Raw genomic sequence first — 25,263 nt, forward strand, 5'->3', positions numbered from 1 at the left:
GCTTAGTTCCTGCCCTATCGAAGCCACAGCCTACCAGGGAGGTAAGTATACAAATATCTCCTGGAGAGAGTGGTAGGTACTATAATGTAGGGTTTCCTGGAGTGCTGGGGAGCCCCAGGGTAATGAGGGATAAATTCTGCGACAAGAAGCATTTGAGGAAGTCCTGAGCTCATCTGTAGTGTAGACAAAATCAACATCTTCCTTCAGTCCTGATGGTAGAGTCCTCCCCAACCATCCCTGAGTCTGACCCTATGCTGTCCCAGAACAGCGTCATCTGGGGTGGACACTGGTTTTCTGCTTCAACAGGTTTAAAACCTGCTGAGATAATTTCTGTTTAAATTCCTGGCTATTCCTTCAGAGCAGAGTGTTTCTACACTGTGTCCTTGCAGTTTTGTTTTTATACCATCCCAAGAAGGCTTTGTCTTTGTCTCCTAAGGTAACGATATTCTTGCACTATCTGTGGGTTGGACCACTGCAGGCTATCGCAGTGACCGCCCTGCTCTGGATGGAAATAGGAATATCGTGTCTTGCTGGGATGGCGGTTCTCGTTATTCTTCTGCTTTTGCAAAGCTGTTTCGGGAAGTTGTTTTCATCACTCCGGTAAGAGAAACACTTCTTTTAAAAATTGATAATATATAGTTGGTAACATCCACAGTCTGCTTGATGCTTTTGTTGAAAAACAAGACAAATGCCTTCTCTGGTCTCTTCTTTATGTGGGTTGTAGACCCTTCAGGCTTAGCCATTGGAGGCTCCAGCCTTATGCTAAAGGCCTATCTTGAAACAGGAGCAGTGAAGGCATTCTCTGGCTCCTTTTGGCACTGTATATGAATAAGTAGAGTGTCCTTCAGCAGAATTTACCCATGTCCAGGTTATTTAAATACTGGTAAATAGTAATAATCTTGTAGGCTCATTTCTCACCACATATATTTTTGTTATGCGTGTGCTGGAGCCTTTTCAGGTGTTATGTTCATGTTTCCATTAAGTTATAAGCACCCCAACGGCCATGCTGAGCTTCCTTATATCTTTATGAAGCCCCACATTCACAGCAGCACATGTGGTAGAAAAGTGGCTGGTGGTGAAGAGCCTTCTGGTGATGAGTTAGACCTGAGGCAGGTCCCAGCGGGTTGGAGGTGGGTGGTTGTCAGGTGATGGGGATGTTGTTCTGTTTGAAGCTCACTGAGCTCTTGTGTGTGTTGTGTGGGTGCAGGTCTGTGCCTGGTGTCTTTCTCTACTTGGAATTCCCTTTCCTGTCTTTGCTGTGGAGATGCTCCCTGTCCTTCGAGGCTCTGTTCCAGTGCTACCAGGTCTCTGAAGCGCTTCTTGTTCTCCTTTCCTATTGGAATTAACAGCCTCATCTTTTCTGCTCCACAGAACTTCACTCCTATTTTATTACAGCACAGCCACTGTCTTGGGTGCTGTGTAGATTCAGGTGCCTTCCTGCCTTCCCTACCTGTCTGTGACCTGCTTGAGCAAACAGTTTGTATCTGACTCATTTAAGGTCTTCCTTAGCTGATGCTGCAAGTTCTCCAAGTTACTTCTTAAAATGCGCTGAATGGTTGGTTGACTTCCTAATTGAAACCATTTTCTCGGTTTGTACTTTGAGTAGGACCTGCCTATTTTCTAAGTGTAAAAGGACTGTAGAGAATAATTTGATTCCTAGTTACTCCCCCTGTGCCCACTCCTGCTGCTGGTGCTGAGGAAAGTTGGGCTGTGGTCACTAAGGCTCATCTCTCACGTCTGTCCCCTTAGGAGTAAGACTGCTGCTCTCACAGATGACAGGATCAGGACCATGAGCGAAGTCATAACTGGCATCAGAACAATAAAAATGAATGCTTGGGAAAAGTCATTTATAGACCTTATTACCAGATTGAGAAAGTAAGTTTACATGTATATATATGTGTGTGTGTGTATGTGTGTGTGTATCACTCCATATTTTCATGCTTTATTTACCATTCTACTGAATGCTTTAGATGTCTTACCAAATAAGTATTTAAGTTCACTTTCACATTAACGTGAACTTAAATACTTACTATTCACTGCATCCCCCACATGTTGCAGGAGGGTTAAGGAGAGTAGTGGAGATGTCATTTAACCTGCTTTTCCATTTACCATCTTCTCAAAGGAAAAAAGGGTTTCCCTGGTGGCTCAGCTAGTAAATAATTCACCTTCAATGTGGGAGACCTGGGTTCAATCCCTGGGTTGGGAAGATCCCATGGAGAAGGGAACAGATACCCTCTGCAGTATTCTGACCTGGAGAATCCATGGACTGTATAGTCCATGGGGTTGCAAAGAGTTGGACATGACTGAGCAACTTTCACAAAGGAAAAGATATATATGCTTCTTACTTATATAGAAATGAAATTCTAAACACTTCTTAATACCTTAAATCTCAATAAGCAATGCTTTTAAAATAGCATTTGAAACTATGACATTCAAACTAAAATTGTAACTTATGTTGATGGAGCACATATGGGGGGGGAATTATAGAAATTGGGTGTACCTGTGTTGAGCCAAACTGTATGAATCACTATTCTTCATTGTCATCATGCTTAGTCACTCAGTCATGTCCCACTCTTTGCGACCCCATGGACTATATGTAGCCTGCCAAGCTCCTCTGTCAATGGGCTTTCTCAGGCAAGAATACTGGAGTGGGTTGCCAGTTCCTCCTCCAAGGGATGTTCCTAACCCAGAAATTGAAACCATGTCTCCTGCATTGCAGGTGAATTCTTTACCACCAGGAAAGTTTATGAGTCACTATTATTCATTTCAAACGTAGCTACGAAAATACTGTTCCTTTTGTTTTGCTTCATGTTTGTAGGATGTTTCTCCATCTTTCATTTAAATATCTGATGAGCATTTCTCTGACCCCACCTTGTTACCTCTGACTTTGCACCTTTGTGGGGCAACTCACATGGGGCACTGAATCCATGTCTTGTATGTTGATACTTCTTATAAAACTTAAGTCCTACTTTCTTTTCCAGGAAGGAAATTTCCAAGATTCTGAGAACTTCCTACCTTAGGGGCATGAATTTGGCATCATTTTTCACTGTGAGCAAAATCATGATTTTTGTCACCTTCATCAGCAATGAGCTCCTTGACAGCCTGATCACAGGCAGCCAAGTGTTCATGGTGGTGATGCTGTTTGAAGCTCTGCGATTTTCTAGCACCCTCTACTTCCCCATGGCCGTCGAGAAGGTGTCAGAGGCCATCGTCAGCATCCAAAGAATCAAGGTTTAGTGAAAAATAACTTTTAAATGTTATAGACAGATTTTACCTAAAATGCCTCCTTTTACGTGGTGTCACTGTGTGCCAGTTAGGTGAGATTTAACTCTTTCAGTGCCAAGCTGGCAGTCTTTCCAAAATGTCTGTATTTTTTAGATAAAGTGCATTAAAAGTATCAGAAGATCCATGCTTGTTTAGAGCTGGTAGTATAAATAACAGCAACACATGCTCTTGACCTGCAATGATGGCTGTGGGATGATTGAAATGTCTAAAAGCAGGAGAAGTGAACAGATGCATCTGCTCTGCTGACTGGAATGACCAGGCAGTGACTGTGTACAGTCCTGGGGTGACTAGGATTCCTCTCTGGGCCGGGAGGGGAGGAACTTGCTGAGAAGTCCTGTTCTCTGGGCAGGAAGAGTGGCCTCAGATTCACTTAGTTCTCTGTGTTTAAAAATGGATTCTTTCCTACACAGATGTTTTCTCATTGATTTCTGATCTCTGCTTTTTTGTTCTTATTTTAGTGTGTAAGCCTGTCTCTAGCTGCCCTCTTCCTTTCAAACGTGTGATTCCCACCATACCTATTGTCTCCTTTTTTAAACTAACTGTCCCTAAATAGTCAGGGGTAAATAATTTTTATCATGAAGACAAGGGCCTGATACACAGTAGGTGCTCAAGTATTTCTGTTTAAAATGAAGATTAAATTGACTCCATGAAAATGAATGATTTATTATGACCTCATAAGCCCAAGAAGTCTCTCTGTTTTTCTCTAATTGAGGAAGGGGTACCCATGGTCTTGGCACTGGATTACTCCAGTAGGATTGCAAAAGATCTTAAGTTCAAAGCACTAAACGTCTTCAGTGAGTTTTACATCCAATCAGATGTGTCTCTGAGATGATATTGTTCACAAAGCAGCTTTAGGCTTTGCATTACCAGCCACTGAGAAATCAGTCTCTTTGGCTGCCTTTCTGGCCTTGATACTTTCCTACTGGAGAAAAATCCAGTTAGCATTTCTGGTGCCTTTATGAGCTGATCGTGTATTGAATGGAGTCTCATTTAACCCTTTGAAGACTGTGACATCCATCCTGCTCAGAGCTATTATCTGTGGACAAGTGCTCAATAAATTTAACTCTTCACTTAGGGCATAATTTTCCTTTTCTTTCTTTTGTGTTTGAAAGTGAGGAATTTCTATTCTAGTATATGCAGACTGAGTATTGATGTCCTGGTTACATGCTTAAGCTGAAACTGTATTTGATTCTGTCTAGACCAGATATTGGAGAAGGCAATGGCACCCCACTCCAGTACTCTTGCCTGGAAAATCCCATGGTCGGAGGAGCCTGGTGGGCTGAAGTCCATGGGGTCGCTAAGAGTCGGACACGACTGAGCAAATTCACTTTCACTTTTCACTTTCATGCATTGAAGAAGGAAATGGCAACCCACTCCAGTGTTCTTGCCTGGAGAATCCCAGGGACCAGGGAGCCTGGTGGGCTGCTGTCTATGGGGTTGCACAGAGTCGGACATGACTGAAGTGACTTAGCAGCAGCAGCAGCAGCAGACCAGATATATAACATATACATTACTCTCCAGAACCCTTGGTCTTTTTAATCAATAGAAGTTGATAATAGGCCAGATGATAAATTCAAGCAAGGTTTTTGAGGCGTGTGCTGCATCACAAAGTATAAAAGCAAGAAACTAATGCCCCCTGTTGACTCAAAAGGGCGGGCTAGTTCCTTAAGTGTGGTGAGGGTGGGGGAGGTTTGGGTGTTTGAGCCACAGGGGTGACTTATGTGGTCTGCCCACCGCCTTGTAGGTGCCATGTGCCAAGATCCTACGCAGTTCCCTTCTTTGCTCCCAGAAGCTCGGAAATGGCGGTTGGCTTCTGGTGTTTTCATATCTTACTGTTCGTGATCACCTTTACATGCATGCAGTTATGTTTAGTCCCTTATGATTTCTTTGTATTTTGTTGCTGAAGGAGACATTTGTCCAGGTGCAAGTGCTCCCTCACAGGGTCCCAGGTCCCAGCCTGTCTCATCACCTGTTGCTTGTTGCTGTATTAGCGTAGACTATGTAAGACTGTAGTCACGCAGTCAGTAGTTGGCTGGTTTGAATAACTGTGTAGTGTGTTCCTTCCTTTAGCTGATGCCCACTATGGGCTGACAGTGCGAGGCTTGGTATTAACTGGAGTTGGGACTGTAAAGCACACGGATGATGTAGTGTCTCCCCTCTGTGTGACTTAGTATTACTCCAGGGATTCAGAGGTAGGGAGGGCAGTGCCAGCTAGGGATATCCTGAGCTTGTTTCAGTATGGTTAGTATTTGAGATGGACCCAGAAGGGTGTGTGGGGTCAGTAATCAGGGTGCCCAGGCAGAGGCTGCCTGGGGAGTGTGGACTTAGGTGCTGGTGGGTCACTTTAGGTGGGGGGAGGGTGTTAAGCTTGTGGACACTCTCTGAGGGGCTGTAAGGAGAACAGGAGGGAGTTGTCTTGGGATAGAGTCAGTGATGTTGGGGAGGACTGGGGAAGGAACCAGAAAAAGAAAAGTTGCATTATTGAAATAGCTAATAGTGAGTAAGATTCTGAAATTATGTTGTTTCAAGAGGAAAAGAGAATTAGGAGAGATGTGAATTGTGTCAGAACAGGTGAGAGCTGGTACCTGGCTGATCGTGGGAGCGGTGGTGCAGAGAGAGAACTCAGGCTGTGGTGGTTCAAAGTCTGCAAACATGTCCTCAGACCACCGTCCATCCATTCTGCCTCCTGGTGGACATGGGTTCAGGGAGGGTAGGAGTCTCCACTCTCTCAGGGAGGGTAGGAGCCTTGTGTTAGGTTCTCAATGAGCTTGGATGAGAGGAGGAAGGAATGAATGAATCGCATCTTCCACCAGCTGACATTTGACAGAAATGTAAGGATCGTGTCTTTCTTTTTCTGCACAATGGTTTTCACATTAAGGTTTTACCAGTTCTTCTTTTGAAGTAGAAGTTTGCAATCACATTTATGACTCTGAGGCATGATAGATGGGATGTCAAGATGTATAAGGTAATAGGTTACTATTTATGTGTTGTTTTCTTTCTAAAATGTCCTCAGATGCTTGTTTCAGTTTCCCCACTTATTGGTAAGGATTCAGTTTGCCTGTGCATCCCAGAGGTACTCATGTTAAATCTGCTTACAGGGAACATTTGTTTTTCTCTCATGCAAGAATCCTTGTGAGGCTCTGAGTGGGTTTCCTGGCACTGCTGTTAGAAAGTACCACAAACCAGGTGGCTTAAAACTGCAAGAATGCGTTATTTCATAACCCTGGAGGATAAAAGTCTGAGATCAAGGTGTCAGCAGGGTCAGGATCCCTCTGAATCTGATAAGGGAGCATAATTTCTTGCCTCTGTTAGCTTTGAGTGGTTTTAGGCAAATCTTGGCATTCCTTCACTTGTAACTGCCATCACTCCAGCCTCTGTCTCCATCATCAGGTAACTGTTTTTTGGGTGTATATCAGTCTCTGCATCTCTCATAAGGGCACCAATCATATTGGATTCAGGGCCCACCCTAGTCCACTGTGATCTCACTTTAATTGATTACATTTATAGCAACTAAATATCCAAATAAAATCATATTTTGAGGTAACTTGGGTTAGGACTGCAGTGTATCTTTTTTGTGGGGATCCAATTCATCTCATAATAAGTTCTATGGTTAGTGTGATCCTCCGTGGTGTTAGGGACCCAGACTCACTCTTTCTTTTAAAAAAAATTATTTATTTTAATTGGAGGCTAATTACTTTACAATATTGTGGTTGTTTTTGCCATACATTGACATGAATCAGCCATGGGTGTACACGTGTCCCCCATCCCGAACCCCCTCCCACCTCCCTCCCCACCCTCCCTCTGGGTTGTCCCAGTGCACCGGCTTTGAGTGCCTTGTTTCATGCACTGAACTTGGACTGGTCATCTATTTCACATATGGTAATATACATGTTTCAATGCTATTCTCTCAAATCATCCCACCCTTGCCTTCTCCCACAGAGTCTAAAAGTCTGTTCTTTAAATCTGTGTCTCTTTTGACGTCTCATATATAAGGTCATTGTTATCATCTTTCTTAATTCCATATATATGTGTAAATATACTGTATTGGTGTTTCTCTTTCTGACTTACTTCACTCCGTATGTCTGTGTGTGTTAGTTGCTTAGTCATGTCCAACTCTTTGCAACCCCATGGACTGTAGCCTGCCAGGCTCCTCTGTCCATGGGATTCTCCAGGCAAGAATACTGGAGTAGGTTGCCATTTCCTTCTCCAGGGGATCTTCCCAACCAAGGAATCAAACCCAGGTCTTCTGCATTGCAGGCAGATTCTTTACTCTTTGAGCCACTGGGAAAGCCACTATACCCTCTAAACTGGGTATTAGAGGATATCAAAGAGTTCATGTTGTTGGGCATTAATGATGTTGGTAGAACTTTAACTGAACTTGTAAGATAGCAAGGGAAATCCTGATTAAAGCAGAAGACCACAGCAGGGCTCTAAGGTGGCTGATGACTTCATGGCAGCAAGGGCACAAAGGAGCACGTGCGATCTGAGGCCCTGATTAAAGCCAGAAAGCTTCGCAAAGCTTTATCCTCGGGAAAATGAGTTATCAGAGGAACACATTACCCTCCAAGGCAGTCTATCAAGAAACTTCCTGGTTTAACTCTTGTAGAGGAAGCTTATGTTTCTTAAAGAATTCATAGCATGGACACAGCTGACCCTTGTGGGGACTGGAGCCTACATTCACACTATCTATTTGGAATAGCCTGAAAAACCTGTATGTCTTTGATCCAGGAATCCCATTTCAGAGGATCTCTCTATGTATAGTTAGATGTAACCAAGCAAATATAAAATGATATGTAGAAGTTTAGTCAACATAGGCTTGTTTGTAATAGTAAAAAGGTAGAAAGAATCCAAGTGTCCAGTAGAGGGAACTGGTGGATAAACTTTGGTGCATTTATACAGTGGAGTCCTAGGCAAATGTAAAAATAATGGGATGATCTCTGTCTGCTGGTGGGGAGTCATCCTGGGGCTGTCTGTTTTTTTTTCTTTAGCCCCCACTCTCCTGGCGACCACCCCTTCCTTAAGGCTGTCTTGTTAAAAAAAAAAAAAAAAAAAAAAAAGAATGCAAGACAACATATAATATATGAGAGAGAGGGCAAGAGATGTCTTATGTAAGAAAGAGGGAAATCCCATGCATATTGCTTGTATTTGCAAAAAGAAACATTGAGAGGAGAAGTAAAAGGATAAATGATGAAAATGACTACTAGGAAAGGTGGGGAGAATGAAGTGGATGGGGAGGTGGTTAAATCTCACTTGTATACAGCTTTCTACATAGGTTTGACCTTTCAACTATTTAGTTTTAAAAACTTAATTAAAGCCCCCCAAAAGTCAATAGTTAAATGCCTGGCAAATGTATATCCTCTCTGGATGAATGTGCCCACTGGCCTGAAGGACAGCAGGGTCGGGGTGGAGAAGCCTACAATCAGCAGGAAGCCTGATGGGGATGGGGCTAGTAGTGACCGCATCTTGGAGGCAAACCATAGGGAGTTGAGGGACTCAGAGACATTCTTTTCTAGGGGAGAAATATTCACAAACATGAGCATCTTAGCACTCTGTATAATAGGCTATATTTCATCCACCTCATTAGAACTGATTCAAATGCATTTTTTAATAGCTGAGTAATATTCCATTGTGTATATGTACCACAACTTTCTTATCCATTCATCTGTCAGTGGACATCTAGGTTGCTTCCATGTCCTGGCTATTGTAAACGGCACTGCAATGAACACTGGGGTATGCATGTCTCTTTCAATTCTGGTTTCCTCGGTGTGTATGCCCAGCAGTGGGATTGCTGGGTAGTATGGTAGTTCTGTGTCATGTTTTTTAAGGAGTCTCCACACTCTTATCCATAGTGGCTGTACTAGTTTGCATTCCCACCAACAGTGTAAGAGGGTTCCCTTTTCTCTGCACCCTTTCCGGCAGTTATTGTTTGTAGACTTTTTGATAGCAGCCATTCTGACCAGCATGAGATGGTACCTCATTGTGGTTTTGATTTGCATTTCTCTGATAATAAGTGATGTTGAGCATCTTTTCATGTGTTTGTAAGCCATCTGTTTATCTTATTTGGAGAAATGTTTGTTTAGTTATTTGGCCCATTTTTTGATTGGGTCATTTACTTTTCCGGTAATGAGCAGCATGAGCTACTTGTATATTTTTGAGATTAATTCTTCATCAGTTGCTTCATTTGCAATTATTTTCTCCCATTCTGAGGGCTGTCTTTTCATCTTGCTTACAGTTTCCTTCATTGTGCAAAAGCTTTTAAGTTTAATTAGATCCCATTTGTTTACTTTTGCTTTTATTTCCATTACTCAGGGAGGTGGGTCATAGAGGATCTTGCTGTGATTTATGTCAGAGAGTGTTTTGGCTATGTTTTCCTCTAGGAGTTGTATAGTTTCTGATCTTATATTTAGATCTTTAACCCATTTTGAGTTTATTTTTGTGTATGGTGTTAGAAAGTGTTCTAGTTTCATTCTTTTACAGGACGCTGGCCAGTTTTCCCAGCACCACTTGTTAAAGAGATTGTCTTTTGTCCATTGTATATTTCTGCCTCCTTTGTCAAAGATTAGGTGTCCAAAGGTGTGGGGATTTATCTCTGGGCTTTCTATTTTGTTGCATTGATATATATTTCTGTCTTTGTGCTCGTATCATACTGTCTTGATGACTTAGCTTTGTACTATAGTCTGAAGTCAGGCAGGTTGATTCCTCCAGTTCCATTCTTCTTTCTCAAGATTGCTTTGGCTATTCAAGGTTATTTTGTATTTCCATATAAATTGTGAAATTATTTGTTCTAGTTCTGTGAAAAATACCATTGGTAGCTTGATAGGGATTGCATAGAATCTATAGATCACTTTGGGTCATATACTCATTTTCACTATATTGATTCTTCCAATCCATGGACATGGTATATTTCTCCCTCTATTTGTGTCACCTTTGATTTCTTTCATCAGTGTCTTATAGTTTTCTATATATAGATCTTTTGTTTCTTTAGGTAGATTTATTCCTAAGTATTTTATTCTTTTTGTCGCAATGGTGAATAGGATTGTTTCCTTAATTTCTCTTTCTGTTCTTTATTTCTTATTATTCCACTGCATGTGACCTTGACCCCGCTGGCAGCCTCCAAGGCCCAGGCCGTGGGGTGGAAGAAGGTCCTGGTTGCTGTCACATTCCACTAACCTGTATTTAGTCACATGGATGTACCTATCTGATTGGGAGTCTGGAGAGAGAGGGCCTCCTTCCAGGCTGCCACATGCAGCTAAAATCTAGGGTTTGTTACCTCAGAAGAAAGAGAGAAGATTTTGAGGTCAGCCAGCAGTCTCTGCCTCATGCTCACAGTTTTGGGGACCTTGGGGAAATGGGAGTGGTATAAATTGTTTGTTCAATTTCTCTACCACTCTAGCTTTCCTCTTTGAATTATGTCTAGCATTTGCAAGACAAGAGAGAGTTTTGTTATATGGGTTTCAGCTTTGTAGCAGTTCATAGGACTTTGTCTTATTTAGCTAAATTGCACTGATTAGCTGCTAAGTGGTGTAGAAGATAACAAGAAATGGGAAGTGTGGCCATTCCTGCTGTGGAGGAGAGAGGGCATTGACTAAGGAGAAGAGCAGTAAATCTGAATAGATGCTGGTAAAATATTTTTTAAGATGTAGAAACTTAAGAGCATTTTCTTTTTAGAATGATGACTTAAGTGATAGTTAATGATAAGCAGTGATATGGATTTGACACACACGAGGGGGAAAGCAGAGTGTACAGGGTTTGCATTCAGAGTCTCTGTCATTGGTCTTGTGTTCCCAGCCTGTCCTGTGCCACCTGCTTCCTGACGGCCTGGGAAGGGCCTTCCTCTCTGTGTTCTAGCAGTGTCACATGGTGCTTGGCACATGGTGGGATTCAGTTAATGTTTATGAAAAATTTCCTACCAGCTCACCTGTTTATTGTTGGTGACACAAAAGTAAAACTGTAGAAATGTCCAGGTTCTAAATGTATTGGAGTTTGAAGCTATATTTTCTTCTTAGAGAGGAACCAGTACACTTGTTGAGAAAGTAGAAAAGATAGCTGCATGGCCAGGAACTCTTTATTTATCTGTTTTACACACACACACACACACGTACTATATATATGTATGTATATACTATATTATATATATGTTATACTATATTATATACTTATACGTACCATATACTATAATAATAATATGTAATATATGTTATATAGTGTTTCTTATGTGAAGCAAGACTTAATAAAATACAGTTGTAAAATGATAGGTAAGTATAAATGACATGTATAAAACTTTTTTTTTTTAATGCCAGAGAAGCAGTTGTTTTGTTTGTGCTTTGTTATTGCAGTATAAATAATCTAAGTCTTTCCTTTTTCTATAGAACTTTCTGTCACTTGATGAGATGTCACAGTGTTACCCTCAGCTGCCATCAGATGGTGAAATGATAGTGGACGTGCAAGATTTAACAGCTTTTTGGGAAAAGGTAAGAGACCCTCCATTTCAGAATCGTGACTGCTAAAAGACAACTGTGACATAGATTTATCAGAGAATTTTGAGATTTTACACATACTGTTAAGTGTGACTTGCCCATTTACTGAAAATATGTTATGAAAATTCTCAGAATCAGGAATAAAGTTTGCAATGAATGGAAATTAAGTATAAAGTCAGCATGAGGCATTTGACATGTTGCTGTCTATCTCATTTTCAAGAGAGCTTTCAAAGTATTAGCACATGTTGAATTGAAAGTACATAACATTCTTCTTTTCTAAATTTTAGTTTATTTTCCATTATGTATGTTTTATTACAAAATATCAAATGTAAATCCCTGCTCTATACAATAGTATCACCTTAAACAAAAGATACACAGCGTATATACATCTTTTCTTGAAAACCCAGATCTAATATTTTGGGCATCAGTGGTTTAACTGTTTTTAAACATGGCAATATCCTTTCGGGTTACTTATGATGATAAAGTAGACAGAATGCTGTAGTACTGAGTGGGTTAACTAACAAATACATAACCAGTTGCTATAGACCAGAGGCTTTGAGGAATCAGTGTACGTTTTTTGCCCTGATGTTCTTACTGTACACTGAAGGAGGCCATGATTTGGATCTTGGCTGTGGGATAGGGTGGGGTCTCCCCCACCCTGAGATTCTGGATGGTTCTGGCTACTTTGGTGGCAGCCGGGGGCAGGAGAAGACAGCAGGTGGGCATCGTGAGCAGCAGAGATTCCCAGCTAAAGGGACTTAGCCACTGTGTGGCAAGTTGAGATGGAAAATTGGCAATTTTCCAATACTTGGTTTATTTATGAAGTTCCGACAAATAGGAAAAACAACAGAGACTGATCTCAAGAAGTCTCAAAATATCTTGCTCCAAGCACCCCTTTAACCAATGACTGAAACGTTCTCACTGGTTCCCTGGTCCTCTGTGCACATCCTCGTGGATCAGTGTGGATTAGTCAGGAAAATAGAACCCACGACATGGGAGAGGGAGTTCCGTGCAGCAAATTAGTTACATAGGAGATGAAAGAGCCAAAAGGGCAAAATTGTGGTGAGTAAGGCAATGCAGGGATTAATGATAGTAAGAAGCTGCTCCCACCCTCAGGGCTGGAGGGACTTGAGGAGGAGGTGCCTGCATCAGAGGGTCTGTATCCAGAGCAGGCTCCTGGCCCAGCAGCTGTCAGAGTGGGGACCACAGGGCAAGTGTCCAGACTCTGTAGACTCATCCTGCCTTTCATGCCTGTGACTCTGTTGTGCCATCTGCGTCATGTTCACCTGCTTATGATTCATCACCTGCTATCCCCACCATCAGGCTTCTTTGGTGGCTCAGAAGGTAAAGAATCTGCCTGCAATGCAGGGTACCTGGGTTCCATCTCTGGGTCAGGAATATCCTCTGGAGAAGGAAATGGCAACTGACTCCAATAATCATACCTGGGAAATCCCTGAGAAACAGAGGAGACTGGCAGGCTATGGTCCATGTGGTCACAAAGAGTTGGACACTACTAAGTGATTAAGCACAAATACCCACCAACAAAATAGTAGTATGTTCTCAAATATATAAAATCACATCCCCCATACTGTTTGCACACGGAAACTCATACAGGGTGCCTGACCGACTGTGACAGTGTCTCCTACTTTAATACAATAGATTTACCCCCTGCTTGGTATTTTTCATCATAACACACTTGAAACATATATGAAAATCACCATTAAAACTTCATTATAATGGCAGACTCTATACTTTGAATGATCTGTTACCAAATTTCTTATGTAGTAAACTACGAAACATTACAAAAAAGCTGTTTTGTTCTTCTTCCAAGATCTTAGTAACCTGTTCTCAGACTTCTGTGCAAATCGCATTGTAGTACAGAACAGCCTGTTCTGTTGTCCTGGCCTTGCCTATGGAAGGACTGTGCCCCTTGCCGGGGTCATTAGTGATTAGGGGCTGTCAGTTTAGGTCATGAGAGAGAGAGAGAGAGAGAAAGGGAGAGAGCGAGCCAGCCCTTGGGAGGCGGAGGGGCACAGATATTGGGAGTTTTGGAGAGAAGCTGAGTCTGAATGAAGCTCCTGCTCGTTGGGAGGCAGGAGATAGACATGAGCTCTGTAACCTGCTCCCCTAGACAGCCAGGTGGGCAGGTGGGGGGAAGGTCTCAGGGACCCAGGTCTCATTCATGGAATGATGGGACTTGGTCTTAATCTTGAAGCTTTAAAATATATGTGGGAACATTCAAATCATGGGGCAGGGGTTTCGAACTGTGTGTGGCCCAGAGTGGGGGCTCAACTGTTGATCCCTGTTGAATCATTATCCCCTGATCCTGAATAATGGAGAGGCAGATCCCCAGAACCCTTGGGCTGTCAAGTTCTTCCCCCTTCTGGTCATGGCTGAGTAGTGCCCAATCCTGAAGCCTGATCAGGGCATGAACTCTGGCCCTGACAGACTCTAGGGGTTGTGGCGGACTGACCTGGGTCATTATCTGAGTGTGGATCATTGTTTTGTTCTCATAACCGAGTGGAAAGTAATAAAATAGGAACCACAGGTGTCAGATAATGAGAAACTTAAAACATATTTCTCATGTATTAAAATCTAGCTTCTCCTTGGGAGCTTTTATAATTCCTATAAAATATGGAGTAGGTTTTTGATGATTCAAAGTAATTGTTGTTAAGTAAGTGTTTCATAATTGGTTTAGTTATTTCCAGAGAAACTTTTCATTTAGAATGTTTTCCAGACCTTTTTATCCAGAAATATGAAGTGTCAGTCATTTCAGTCATATCTGATACTTTGTGACCCCGTGGAGGAGCCCACAGGTTCCTCTGTCCATGGGAGTCCCCAGGCAAGAATACTGGAGTGAGTTGCCATTCCCTTCTCTAGGGGATCTTCCTAACCCAGGGATCTAACCCGGGTCTCTCACACTGCAGGTGTATTCTGTACCATTTTATCATGGGCTTGTTCTTTTAATCTTTTAGACATTTTACTAATCACATATAGGCACTCTTTTTTTTGAACACTTACAGTTATTGAGAATTTTGTTTATACTTAGTACATGTAAAGACACAAACACACTTAACTCTCTTTACCTTAGAACTTAATAGATTGTGCAGTAAATCTACTTGCACCTGACATGCCGAGATTTTGTCCATCGTCCTCAAGTTGGATTGTACACCCAACAAACAGCACAGCTCCATGTTTTGTTGTTGTCCCTGTTTATTCAGGACAAGAAATGCATGTAATACATAGAAAATTGAGGCTTTATCACTCTGCCCCATGATACCATAATTAATGTCTTCATTCCCCATGTTTTATTGTTGTTGTTCAGTCCCTAAGTCATGAACAACTCTTTGAGACCCCATGGACTGCAGCATGCCAGGCTTCCATGTCCTTCACCATCTCCTGGAGCTGGTTCAGACTCATGTCCATTGAGTCAGTGATGCCATCCAACCATCTCATCCACTGTCATCCCCTTCTCCTCCTTCCCTCTATCTTTGCCAGCATTAGGGTCTTTTCCAATGAGTCGGCTCTTTGCATCAGGTGGCCAAAGTATTGGAACTTCAGCTTCAGCATCAGTCCTTCCAATGTATATTCAGGGTTGATTTCCTTTAGGATTTACTGGTTTGATTTCCTTGCAGTTAAGGGTCTCTCAAGAGTCTTTCCCAGCACCACAATTTGAAAGCATCAATACTTTGGCACTCAGCCTTCTTTATGGTCCAACTCTCACATCCATACATGATTACTGGAAAATCCATGGCTTTGATGATATGGACCTTTATTAGCAAAGCAATGTCTCTGCTTTTTAATAGGTTTTTCATAGGTATTCTTTCAAGGAGCAAGCATCTTTGAATTTTATGACTGCAGTCACTTCTGAAGTGATTTTGGAGCCCAGGAAAATAAAATCTGCCAGTGTTTCCACCTTTGCCCTTTCTATTTGCCATTAAGTGATGGGACTAGATTCCATGATCTTAGTTTTTTGAATGTTGAGTTTTAAGCCAACTTTTTCACTCTCCTCTTTCACCCTCATCAATAAACTCTTTAGTTCCTCTTCACTTTCTCTCATTAGAGTGGTATCATCTGCATATCTGAGGTTGTTGATAGTTTTGTCAGAATTCTAGATTCCAGTAGTGATTGATCTAGTCTGGAATTTTGTATCATGTAGTCTGCATATAAGTTAAGTTAGCAGGGTGACAGTACAGTCTTGACGTACTTCTTTCCCGATTTTGAGCCAGTCCGTTATTCCACATTGGTTTCTAACTGTTGCTTCTTGTGCAACATACAAGTTTCTCAGGTGACAGGTAACCTGGTCTGGTGTTCCTATCTCCTTAAGAGTTTTCCACAGTTTGTTGTGATCCACAAAGTCAAAGGCTTTAGTGTAGTCAATGAAGCAGAAGTAGATGTTTTTCTGGAATTACCTTTTTTTCTATGATCCAACAGATGCTGGCAATTTGATCTCTGGTTCCTCTGCCTTTTCTAAATCCAACTTGTACATCTGGAAATTTTCAGTTCATGTACTGCTGAAGCCTAGCTTGAAGGATTTTGAGTGTTACTTTGCTAGTATTTGAAATTAGTGCAATTGTGCAGTACTTGGAACATTCTTCCATATGGGAATCTAGCAAAATAAATAAATAAATAAATAAACCTTCATAAAGTCAGTTAAAGCTGCCTCAAGAGATAAGATTTGATCAGAGGCCTCCAGGACAGAGTATCTTAAAATAGGAAAGAGAAAAATGTGGGTTATATTTTGCATATTAATTATGTTGACTATTGTTTTCTTTTCCACTTTGTAAAACAGTTTGTGTTACTTTATTGAAAGAGGTACATTTTTATAAACTTTAATTTGTAGGCATCAGAGACCCCAACCCTACGAGGCCTCTCCTTTACTGTCAGACCTGGTGAACTGTTAGGTGTGGTCGGACCTGTGGGAGCAGGAAAGGTAAGTTATGATGCCTTTTGTCAGCTTGATGCAATGCTGCAGCTCCTGTTAAATTCTCAGAGTTGAGCTGAAGCTATGTGTGACAGTTTGAATTGAGTATATCTAGAAAAGGATTTCTCTAGGTGTGTTCCATGGAACATTCATTTTACAAGAAAGTTTTGTGTTCAAATAAAATCTGGATAAATGAGCACTGTGTTTTCCTTCTTGGTGCTTCATGTGGCACAGTTGGGAGCTGCTTGTGGGGAATTTGGACGTCTCAGTGAAGGAAATTATCTATTTGACTGCTGTTCAGGATGGACAGAGACAATGGGAACTTCTTTTTTATCTTAGTGGCCCTTCCAGGAAATTCTGGAGGTCATAAAGACACTTACCGAAAGCTTTGAGCATTTCCTCCTGTGACTTGACGTGATCCTGTCAGTGCACATGTAGTGAATGTGCAGCCACGTGCCAGACACATAGGTACAGATGTGAGCAAGTCCCTGACTTTCTCCTTTTCAGAGGCAAACAGGTACTGGGGTGAGACAGATACACCGACATATTATTTCAGCCCAGTGGTGAGCGCTCTGATGGTGTGGATACACATATACCACGTCTGAGTGATGTTGAAGATTTGGAGGAAATATGCACATGCACTTGGTCTGAAACAACAAAATACAGAAATCTAATGTGGGATGTGGGCTTCCCTGGTGGTTCAGTGATAAAAGAGTCCACCTGCCAATGCAGGAGACACAAGAATCTTCACTGGGCCCGGAAGATTCTGCCTTCCAACACAGGAGACACAGGAATCTTCCCTGGGCCGGGAAGATTCCACATGTTCGGGAGCAACTAAGCCTGTGCACCACAACTGTTGGGCCTGTGCTCTAGAGCCTGGGAACTGCAACTACTGAACCTACAGGCTGCAACTGCTGAAGCCTGCCCACTAGAGCCTGTGCTCCTCAACAAGAAAACCCCTATGCACTGCAATGAAGAGCCAGTGCAAGCAAAAATAAATAAAATTAAAATGTGGTATGGCAGAAACCAACATGACATTGTAAAAAATAAATGAAAAAATAAAAGAACTAAAAGTAAATTTAAAAAGTTATCTTTAAAAATGTGGAATGTATACATGAAAGGGTACTGATTTCCTCTATGATGGACTTTTGCTCTGCAGACAGAACTCACTTCAGACTTCTTTCAATTAATCATCTTTGGATATATTCATCACACCTAGTTTTTTAAGAATAAGTGTCAAGAAAAGGATACCCAGATGCAGGAGCAACTGCACTAAACATCAGATGCAAGAAATACACATCCTCCTGTGTTGCTCTGCTAGAGAAGGATGTTAACATTCTTAATTATTCTTTGCTGAGTAGAATTTAATTTGGGGGATACTTGGCCAGAGTAGATAGTTTATGCTATTAATATATTCCTTTTCAGCCATTGTTTTCATTTCAAAAACAAATTTTCATTAGTGTTATTTTCTTTCTTTTTTCAGTCTCAACTGTGAGGGCTGTACTTTATCCTGTTCTGAAGGAAAGGGTTCTATCTTGTATCAAGCACCAGGGTGGGGTCGGCTGTGCTGCGGGGCGTGTTCCGTCCTGAGTGCTACCTGTTCACATGTGTGTGTTCCCGTCTGTTGCAGTCGTCACTGTTGAGCGCTGTGCTAGGGGAGCTGCCCCCGAGCCAGGGGAAGGTCAGCGTGCGTGGGAGGATCGCGTATGTTTCTCAGCAGCCCTGGATGTTCTCAGGAACTGTGAGGAGTAACATTTTATTTGGGAAGAAATATGAAAAAGAACGATATGAAAAAGTAATAAGGGCTTGTGCTTTGGAAGAGGTGAGTAATGACTTCTGAGTTGCATATACTTGAATTTCAAATGATGATAGTGGTTCAAACTACCAGGTTGTTAAAAGATCTTTTTTCAAAAAATGGATTTTTGAATGTTGCTTAATATTTGTGTTGGTCTTCTGGGTAAATATGCAGGCATATTTACATATGCTGCCATTTTAATCCTTATGGGATAATGACACTCACAGAATACCTTTTCTGGAGGGGGTGCTTGTTTCTTTCTGTGAAGTTTCATTCACTTTCAACTTTTTAAAATGGAAAGTTAGCAAAATTTTACGAAAATAGAGAGCATGGTGTAATGAACCCTCATGTACCCCACCCACCGCCCCCCTCCCCAGCTTCAGCTAGGATCAGCTGGTGGCCAGTCTCACTGCACCTCTACCCTTGCCTTCTGCCGGCCCCACCCCAATCCCAGAGTATTGTGGAGCAGATCTTAGACCTCAGATTAGTTCATCTGTAAACATTTCATTAGTTTTCTCTAAAAGACAGGAAAGCTTTGGGAAAAAATCACTACTTTATTTCACCCGAAAAATACCTCAAATTCCTGAGTAGCACCAACCTGCTGGTCTGTGTTTACATGTTGTTGATCATCTCACTGAGAAATCTTCACCATTATTGGAATCCACACAAGGTCTGCCCCCTGCACTTGACCGATGCCTCCTTGGTCCCTTTCAGTCTGTGAGTTTCTCGCTCCACTTCATCTTTGACTTGTAATTCATTATTTAAGGAAACTGGAGTGGTTTAAAATTTCTTTTTAATACTGCATCATTTCACTGCGGGAGAGATTATTTTCACAAATGGCATTGAGTTTCACAGAAAATGGTGAGATGAAAGGTTTAAACTGTATATTGGGATTTCAGTAAGATTAGTGAATAAATAATGAGAACTAAACTGATAGGAGAATGCAATTTGGCAAAAAGAAAGGAAAAGTTTAAATAATATTAAATACTATGTTACTTTCTCAGGTTGTAAAAATCAGTGAATGATAGCATTAATGGTCTCCCCCTGGGGTCTGTTCAGTTCAGTCTGGACATCTGACTGTTCTTTTGTACTGTGAGGAAAAGGCAGGGACAGATTTTCAAAGGTGTAGTATTGAAGGCTCCAAACTTGCTTTCTGAGAAAATTGTAATTCTCTTCGAACAATGGCTTGAACATCATAGGTTAGTTATATCAGGTGTGTGTGCATGCTAAGTCACTTCAGTCGTGTCTGACTGCAGCCCTATGGACTATAGCCCACCAGGCTCCTCTGTCCATGGGATTTTGCAGGCAAGAATACTGGAGTGGGTTGCCATGCTCTTCTCCAGGGGATCATCCCAACCCAGGGATGAACCTGGGTCTCTTATATCTCCTACATTGGCAGGTGGGTTCTTTACCACTAGTGCCACCAGGGAAGCCCTGTATTGGGTGAGTAGCATTTTACAGTGATATGGACAAACAGAATTGCTTGTTTAATGGGCTTATTTCTTTATTCTGGGTTCTTGTTCATGGGTGGTTGTACATTTGCAGAGATGATGTCAAATTAGCAGGGATGAGCTAGATATTTATTAAATGGTATAGATACCGTATAAGTAAAGAAGGAAAAGCAACTGTAGAACAGTGAGAAGAGTAGCTCCCATTTATTCAGAGTTCATGTGCAAATCATTTTTCTCTTTCACACATGTGCATGCACACACATAACAATGTTTTTGAGTTATTCATTCTTTATGAGTGGCTTTGATATTCCCTTCTTTGTTTTATAGTTAATAAAACTGAGGCCTGGAGAGGTGAGACACCTCATCTCTACATTTGCAGCTCAAGTTCAGATCCTGGGGCCGATGCTTTGCTGCAGCCTCATGGGAGCAACATGGACAGTGTCTGGGGCTTCACCCACCCTGGGGTGTCCGTGCAGCACAGACTCTGGTGGGAAGGGGCCCTGTAGGACTGGGCTGCACAGAGATTCTTCTGTACACGATGTGATGTTTATAAACAGGGACTGCTCTCCTGTTCTCTGTGTAGTTGGGACATGGAATCAGGACCCCTCGTGCACATTTCCTTCTTGGCAGGAAGGGAGGGTCAGGGTAGAGAAGTAACAGAGAGCAGAGCCCTGACCTTGACTTGATCACTTGCCTGCTGTCACTTTGGACATGTCTTGTTATCTGCCTGGATCTCTAATGTTTCTGCAGCAAAACGAGGACATTGGGTCAGAGGGTTTCCAAGAGATTTTGCTGCTGCTCTGAAATGTCATCTATGTGTCTGATTAGTAAGGGGTCAGCAAGGACTTTACAACACCTGGGAACCACTTAGTAAGTTATGAGGGGCTCTGCTTATCTCCTTTTGGAATCCAGGTATGAGTGGATGGACATAAGGAAATCACAGGGAATAGTGGCGTCCTGGAGTTAGTCTGGCATGTAGACAGAGATGGCATGTAGTAGAAAGGGCTTGGCCTTTGGAGAGAAACCATTCTGGGTAGTAACTCCAGGTATTTGTCTCAGTTTCCTTTTTGTTAAATGGGGGAGGGGTGGGGTTATTGTAAAGGCTACAGGTCATGCCTGTGAAATGCAAACAAGCCAGGATTTCAGTAAATGGTGGCTATTATTATTACTATTCTAACCTTTTTCTCTCCATCCATCCACCCATCCATCCATCCATATAAATATAATAAAGATTTCTCCTTACTTTTCTTCCTATTCCCACCTCCTCCAAATCTGGAGGATAAAACAAAAACCAAACATTTTTTATATTACATTTGTTAATAACAACTAGATGTATTATACCAGATCTAGTTGAAGTAATCCTTTAAGTTCATTGAGCTGAAAGTGTTTCTGTAACAAAATAGGGAGACATGAAGTAATCACATTGGCAACATAGATTCAGGTTGATGACATAAACTCCAAGGTCTATGAATCAGAAGGTTCAGGAATTGAGTCCCAGTTTCTCTGTTGATCAGGTGTGTGGTTTGGCTAATTGATCCTTACAAGCCTGTTTCTTCATCTATAAAATGGAGATAATAAAGCTATCAACTTCATGAAGTTGTTTTGAGGATGAAATGTGGTTGTGATTTTAAAGACCTGATTGCTAGGGACATAACAAGCACTCTGTAGGTATTAGAGTGATTTTGAAAATAAATTAATTCTTAATTATAAGCTCAGCCAGTTTTTGGTAAAATTACAAATATAAAATGTGATATGTAAGAAAGAAGGTATCTGAATATTTAACTTACAGTGTTTCATTTGATATTTCTATAGGTGCTCTACACATTGTACATTATATAAATCAACAATAACAATATTCTGTTACCATAATATAAGCAATGTAGTATGTAACATTTGTCTACATGTTATCTTTAACCACTGGGAGGCTTCTGAAAATATTTAGTCAACATGTATTTAAAGGTATCAAATTGATAAATTCTAGTTTTTTAAAGTATCAAGTCGATAAATTCTATTTTAATATTTTCCCACATTTGGACATATTCTTTTCAGATTTCCTTGAAAATCTTAGGTTAATAAGTGTGTTGATCCTTCTGTGTCTAGGTGTAGAAGACTTCAAGTCTTGAGTTAGTGTTGCCTTCATTTCAAATATACTCTTTACTCATCACCTGGGCAGCATGATGTGAAAGAGCAGAAGGCTATGAACTGACGTGACATTGTTCAGATTCCAGCTCTTCTGTTTAACAGCTGACCATCCTCAGACCAGTGATGTGACCTCACTCAGTCTCAGTTACCTCATCTGTGAAATGGGGCCAGTACTTCCTGTGAGCTTGTTGTGAGGATTAGAGATAATCATCATCAGGGTCCAGCAAAGAGCTTGGTGCACAGATCTTACCCCCAGGAGCTGAGAGAAGCCGTGTGCATGTGTACAAATGATGGAGCAGAATAAGATGGTCCTTCATAAGAAATGAGAGATGTAAACAGAGCCTTAGGAGCCCAGCAGGAAGAGATGAGTCCAGGATGGTTTCATGGGAGAGTGTGTTTGGGCTGAGCCTGGAAAGATGGGCGGGATATTGACAGGACGTGAGAGGAGGGGCGATTCCACGTGGAAGAAAAGCTGTGAAGGGAGGTGTGTCCTTCCCACTGCTTGATGCGAGGCCATCCTCCTGTGCCAGGGCTTCACGTCATGCCAGCATAACCGCTTCAGCAGTCTGCTCCGAGGTGTCTCTACTGTAGGTCTCCTCCATCGCTGAAGGCCCTTGATGTGCTTCTAGGCAGAGGGCACCAAACCTGCACCGTCATTTCCTAGTTTGCCTCTAGTTTGTGTGTCTGCTGTTCTGTGAGAATTGGTTATATTTAACTTACAATAATATAATAATAAAAATAACTTAGAAGGGGACGACAGAGGATGAGATGGTTGGACGGCATCACCAACTCAATGGACATGAGTTTGAGTAAGCTCTGGGAGTTGGTGATGGAGAGGGAAGCCTGGCGTGCTGCAGTCCATGGAGTCATAAAGAGTTGGACATGACTGGGACTGAACTGAACTGAACTTAGAATAACAAACATGAATAAGAGCATCTTCCTGTCAGTGGAAGGAGCTGTAACATATTCTCAACTCAAGATTTTCGTCTTTAATCAGAAAATGGTGACTGAGAGATCAGCTTGAATTTGTTTTACTTCAAATCCTCCAAACTGTGTTTCCTCTTGGTGGCTTGTTCATAAATACTTTGCAGGGTCAACAACACTCTTGAAGTATTACTACCTGACTCGGGGATAGTTTCTTATGTCCTGGAAAGAGAGGCCACAAGTGCCTTTTCTAGAACGTGGTTAAGATTGCTATATTACAACACAGTGCTATTTTAAGAAGAAAACCATTTGAACAACAGAAAATCAAAGCTTAAAAACTAAGTGGAACAGTTTGCAAGGACTGTCAAAAGTGAAAGAGAGGCCAAGTAATTCTGTGTGTGTGTGTGAGGCTGAAAACAGCTCATTTTTTTTTTTTTAATGAAAACCAAGAGCAAGAGATAGTATTAATTTCTGAGCTCAAGAAGGAAAGAAGGTGAAATAATGATAAATTGTGAGGGCTTCATCTGCAGAAAGGAACTGCAGAAGTGAGGGCTTGAGTGAGGGCTGCATCTGCATTAATGTACTAGGATGCTGTGCATCCTAGGTTGATGCCTGAGGGGTTTAGCAGATAAAACTCCAAACAAATTGTTTGCCTATGTCAAAATGTGCCAAGTGATAACTATAGGCAACCTAAGACCTCTAATATAATACTGTTAACTTAAGCCTGATTTTTATCTTGTTATTTTGGGAATGTTCTTGTCATCTTTTCTTTTTTTCCCCATGATACTCTGGGAAAAATAGGCTGATTTGTCTATTTACTTTTTAAATAATATTCATATATAACTTTTGATTGATTCCCAGATCTTCAAGTTACAACTTCATTTCCTTCTTAGCTTTGAGTTTTTCCTATGTCCACAAACAAGCATCTACTTAGTTCAGCTGATCTGCTGGGTGTCCCTTGAGCACACTGTTTCTTTCCTTTTGGTTTTCCTGCCCAACTTGCTCTTTCTGTTCCCATTTCTTGTTCAGACCTTGTCTGTCACTCTGTCACTTGCCTTAAGTATCACTGTGAGGACTTGGGTCAGGTGTTATCCCTTCTCTGAAAATGGGAAGCTGAGGCCGAGATCAGCAAAATGTCCAGTTGAAGACACACTCATTCCCTGATAAAATAAGTCCTGTGCCTTCACCAGCCTGGGCCACCAGCTCTTACACCTGTGTCTCTAGCACAGACCTTTACACTTGCATGTCCAGCTGTACCATGACGTTACTGAGAGGTTATCTCAACTTGTCCACAAGTGAAGTCTCCTAAGCCTGTATACAGCATCTTCTCCAACTCAGTAAACGGAGACCCTGTTCTTCCCCTTCCTTACCCCAAACACCACATCCTCTTCTCTTACATCCCACACCCCATCCCGTCAGCAGATCTTATAGACTTCACCTTCCAAATGTGTCTGGAGTGTGACCCCATCTCTCTATTCCTGCTGCTTCCACTGTGGTCCTGACCATGGTCATCTGTCACCTAGATTCTTCCAGTAGCCTTCTCATTTGTACCTGCCCTCACCCTTCCCCACTTACTGTTTTCTGCAAAGCACAGGAGTAATACATTAAAAACCTCAGACCACATCAGTCTTCCCCTCCCTCTCCTCTACTTACTGGAGTGACCCCAGGCTCCTCCTGCTCAGTCTCTGCCCTCACTCCCCTCATTCTCACTCAGCTCCGCTCTCCTGCCTCCTTGTCCTGAACCCCTTGGGCATCTCCCCCGTGGCCCCTGCACCCGCCCCTTCCTCTGTGAGGAGCAGGCTCTCCAGGTCTGCCTGTGCACCCCCCCTCCCTCAGATCTGCTCACAGCCCCTCTGATCAGAGCCCTCCAAACCCAGTGCAGACTCACTTCCCTCCTTCAGTCTCCACCCCCCTGAGCTGGTTTCCTTTTCCTTCTTGGCCTCAGTACTTGTGCTCAGGTTATTTTCCATATCATCTGTCTTCCACCATGGAAGAAACTCTAGGAGCTTTATTTCTTCACAACTGAGTTCATAGTGCTCAGAGCAATGCCTGTCATATAGTAGATCCTCAATAAATATCTGTTAAAATGGTTAAAAGCATGGATGCTGTGAAAAACTACAGAATGAAGAAGAAGTGAAACTCTCGCTGTTTGCAGATGACATGATCCTCTACATAGAAAACCCTAAAGACTCTACCAGAAAATTACTAGAGCTAATCAATGAATATAGTAAAGTTGCAGAATATAAAATTAACACACAGAAATCC

The 25,263-nt window shown here is 41.9% G+C and overlaps 1 protein-coding gene across 6 annotated transcripts in view; it reads left to right on the forward strand.

The window, feature by feature from the left end:
* The window catches only part of LOC122447477 (ATP-binding cassette sub-family C member 4-like), a 1,659,665-nt gene that overhangs the window by 28,592 nt on the left and 1,605,810 nt on the right, over nt 1-25,263 (forward strand). For all 6 annotated transcript variants that reach the window (XR_006271252.1, XM_043478127.1, XM_043478128.1 and 3 more), the window contains exons 6-11: nt 437-600; nt 1,750-1,875; nt 2,982-3,231; nt 11,655-11,756; nt 16,606-16,695; nt 18,317-18,508. Coding sequence is in view for 5 of the 6 variants with exons in the window: in XM_043478127.1 (XP_043334062.1) it covers nt 437-600; nt 1,750-1,875; nt 2,982-3,231; nt 11,655-11,756; nt 16,606-16,695; nt 18,317-18,508 (924 nt within the window). In the remaining variant the exon portion in view is untranslated. The remainder of the gene's footprint in view (nt 1-436; nt 601-1,749; nt 1,876-2,981; nt 3,232-11,654; nt 11,757-16,605; nt 16,696-18,316; nt 18,509-25,263) is intronic.

Source organism: Cervus canadensis, chromosome 9, assembly GCF_019320065.1.
Source record: "Cervus canadensis isolate Bull #8, Minnesota chromosome 9, ASM1932006v1, whole genome shotgun sequence".
In the NCBI taxonomy this organism is placed as follows: Eukaryota; Metazoa; Chordata; class Mammalia; order Artiodactyla; family Cervidae; genus Cervus; species Cervus canadensis.